At 36.8% G+C, this 4,150-nt stretch overlaps 1 protein-coding gene across 1 annotated transcript in view; it reads right to left on the reverse strand.

Annotated features, from left to right (window-relative positions):
* LOC135567705 (NLR family CARD domain-containing protein 3-like) overlaps positions 1–2,990 on the reverse strand; it is a 16,804-nt gene extending 13,814 nt beyond the window's left edge. The window contains exon 1 of the mRNA XM_065014976.1: positions 224–2,990. Coding sequence (XP_064871048.1) covers positions 224–291 — 68 coding nt within the window. The 5' untranslated portion in view covers positions 292–2,990. The remainder of the gene's footprint in view (positions 1–223) is intronic.
* Positions 2,991–4,150: the final 1,160 nt, after the last annotated feature.

Below are 4,150 nucleotides of genomic sequence, written 5' to 3' on the forward strand. Positions count from 1 at the left end.
CTAGGCAATCAGGATAGAGATTACATCTTCTCATCCAGGGAGTACACACACACACACACACACGGAGGGATTGTTGTGTTTGTTTAATATTGTTTAGGACTATGAAAATGGACTAAATGATTAACATATGGATTATGAAAACAACAACAATAAATGGGAAAATGGGAGGAGAAATGACTAGAGACAGTGTTGTTTAACTCACTGACCCATTAGTTCTTCTTACCTTTGTTCGGTAGAAAAGTCTCCCTCTCCAAACTTCGTAGGTAGATTCATAGACTTGTCACTCTTCATGGACACACAGCTGGGAACAGGGGAGGCTGGTCTCTCCTGCTTGATTGGTCTTCAACACAACAGAGACAAACATTACATCTCTCATCTACTCTGAGCTCAGATGGGGAAACGGAAGAGTTTCATTCCATAACGCTATATATCACTTTTCAGAAATGTCCTTAAATTTGCTGTTGTTTCTTAAAGAAATTATGACTTTTGTGTTTGTTCACTATCTAATCACGGCATGGCGTTGTTGACAATGACAGACATGCATTTCTTTAAAATCTATCACTTGATGGTTTCATTTCAGAGAGACAAATAGTCATGTTTATTTGCTAAATGCTATATATCTGCCTCACTCTCAGAGAAATCAGTAGTACTGCTAGGTTTTATACAGTCAAATGTGACCGACCGGCTCGATTTGGTCTCATGTCACAAAATTTGAAACTGTGTATTTCACATAAGATAAAAGTAGAGACTCAGAGCTAGAAAATAGTATATCAGACACTACAGTTGAGGAACAATGGGAAAGTAATTCTGCTTTGAAAGATGATAAACTTTTAACCTCACTTTTCTGAAAATGACCTTTGAATGTTTTGGTACCTACTGGAGAGCTCTTCTTTGTCTACAGGGCTGTTACTTTGGCAGATAATGTCACCCATCTAAATAAATAGTTATATAATTACCTATATAAATATAAATGTAAAGTTATATATATATAATTACCTAAATGTATTGTGCTTTTTGTTTATGTCAGTTTCATTGTTTGAATCTAAGGGGCACTATTTTCATTTTTGGAAAAATAATGTTCCCTAAGTAAATGGGCTATTTTGTCAGGACAAGATGCTAGAATATGCATATAATTGACAGCTTAGGATAGAAAACACTCTAAAGTTTCCAAAACTGTAAGAATATTGTCTGTGAGTATAACAGAACTGATATTGCAGGCGAAAGCCTGAGAAAAATCCAATCAGGAAGGGACTCTTATTTAGAAACTTCTGCGTTCCTATGCGTCCCTATTGAGCAGTGAATGAGATATCAACCAGATTCCTTGTTCTATGGCTTCCCTAATGTGTCTAGTGTCACAATACATAGTTGCAGGCTTTTATTTTGAGAAATGAGCCTGAACGTCAACATTGCATCAGTGGTCAGCTGAAGTCTCTCAGAGTGTTTTGTGCGTAAAGGACCAATGCGGCAATTGTTTCTCTCTTTCCTACTAAGAAGCCATCTGTCACGGTTTATATATTATCGAATAGATATTTGAAAAACACCTTGAGGATTGATTATAAACAACGTTTGCCATGTTTCTGTCGATATTATGGAGCTAATTTGGAATATTTTTCGGCGTTGTCGTGACCGCAATTTTCCGGTCGATTTCTCAGCCAAACGTGAAGAACAAACTATTTTGGCTACAAAAATAATCTTTTTAAGGAACATTCTAACTGGGAGTCTCGTGAGTGAAAAGATCCGAAGCTCATCAAAGGTAAACGATTTAATTAGATTGCTTTTCTGATTTTCGTGACCAGGTTGCCTGCTGCTAGCTAGGCATAAAGCTATGCTAGGCTATCGATAAACTTACACAAATACTTGGCTTGCTTTGGCTGTAAAGCATATTTTCAAAATCTGAGATGACAGGGTGATTAACAAAAGGCTAAACTGTGTCTCAATATATTTCACTTGTGATTTTCATGAATATGAAGATTGAAGAAGAGGAATATTTATGTCCGTTGCATTATGCTAATTAGTGTCAGTTGATGACAACGCTCCCGGATCCGGGATGGGTAGTACCAAGAGGGTTAAGTTATAAATGGTTATTTTATGGTTGCAAGTGGCAAAATGAACTACACAATGTTATATCTTGCAATTCTTAGTAATTTTCTAAGGAATTACACATTATTCGGTACTACTGCAGTTGCTACATAATTCCAATAGATGGCAGCATAAGACCACTAATGACATTTCAGAAGGTTAGTTTAGTTTTCTCCCTGCATACACCACCACTTCCCCTCACAGGAAAACTCCTGTGTGCCTCTTCCTTTCCCTTTCCACACTGCTAACACAAGAGGAAGCACTGAAAAAGCATTTAACTTATTGGATATAGGGGGCGCTCTTTTAATCTATGGATAAAAAAACTTTCCCGTTTTAAACATTTTTTTTTGTCACGAAAAGATGCTCGACTATGCATATAATTGACAGCTTTGGAAAGAAAACACTCTGACGTTTCCAAAACAAAGATATTGTCTGTGAGTGCCACAGAACTAATGCTACAGGCGAAACCAAGATGAAATTTCATACAGGAAGTGCCCCAGATTTTGAATGCGCTGTGTTCCAATGTCTCCTTATATGGCTGTGTATGGGTCACGAATGAGCTTAGACTTTCTGTCGTTTCCCCAAGGTGTCGACAGCATTGTGACGTATTTGTAGGCAAATCATTGGAAGATTGACCTTAAGAGACTACATTTGCCAGGGGTCCGCCCGGTGTTCTTTGTCTAAATTGGTGGCCGCTTGGTGTCCTCCGTTGCAATTATTGCGTAATCTCCAGCTGCGTGTATTTTTTGTTTGCTTCGAGGAGAAACACAGCACATTTTCCCATTTTCTTCAGAGGAGAAAGTCAACTGCCACGAATGATTTATCATCGAATAGATATGTGAAAAACACCTTGAGGATTGATTCTAAACAACGTTTGCCATGTTTCTGTCGATATTATGGAGTTAATTTGGTAAAAAGTTTGGCGTTGTAGAGACTGCATTTTCAGATTTTTTTTCTTAGCCAAACGTGATGAACAAACGGAGCGATTTCTCCTACACAAATAATCTTTTTGGAAAAAATGAACATTTGCTATCTAACTGAGAGTCTCCTCATTGAAAACATCCGAAGTTCTTCAAAGGTAAATTATTTTATTTGAATGCTTTTCTTGTTTTTGTGAAAATGTTGCCTGCTGAATGCTAGGCTTAATGCTATGCTAGCTATCAATACTCTTACACAAATGCTCGTGTAGCTATGGTTGAAAAGCATATTTAGAAAATCTGAGATGACAGTGTTGTTAACAAAAGGCTAAGCTTGTGAGTGAATATATTTATTTCATTTCATTTGCGATTTTCATGAATAGTTAACCTTGCGTTATGGTAATGAGCTTGAGGCTATGATTACACTCCCGGATACGGGATTGCTCGACGCTAGAGGTTAACAGATTACTGTGAAGTAATATAATGATGATTCATGTTTATTATTACCTGGTTTTATGCTCATGTTTTGAAATTACACTTCATTAATATAATGATTATCAATAAACCTGAACATTAATTCATTTACCTCTGGTCTAGAAAAACACATTTTCCCAGTACATTCATTGTCAAATTCATCAACCAGCATCGAACCGCTCTGCCTTCTCTCTTCTTCTTCTCTCGCTAGTAGTCAACTCAGCCCTGCTAAAAGCTGGTGTCGTCACTTTACCTTCTCGAGGGGCATGTTGAGGTTAATTTACTAACCGGGAGGGTTGAATGATGTAATTTATTGGCGGGCTGTTTACTCACAATATCAGATATTAAGATGATTTTTATAATGAATGTATACTGAGGTTGAGGTTCTGACTAGTGATTATTTACCCGGGGTTCAATACCTGCTATAATCACTATATTATTACACACTGCTAACACAAGAGGAAGGACTGAAAAAGCATTTAACAGATTACTGTGAAGTAATATAATGATGATTCATGTTTATTATTACTTGGTTTTATGGTCATGTTTTGAAATTATACTTCATTAATATAACGATTATCAATAAGCCTGAACATTAATTCAGTCATCTCTGGTTGAGAAAAACATATTTTCATTGTCAACTCAGCCCCACTAAAAAGCTGGTGTCATTACTCTGCCTT

The sequence above is a fragment of the Oncorhynchus nerka genome, unplaced genomic scaffold (genome assembly GCF_034236695.1).
Source record: "Oncorhynchus nerka isolate Pitt River unplaced genomic scaffold, Oner_Uvic_2.0 unplaced_scaffold_1872, whole genome shotgun sequence".
NCBI lineage: Eukaryota > Metazoa > Chordata > Actinopteri > Salmoniformes > Salmonidae > Oncorhynchus > Oncorhynchus nerka.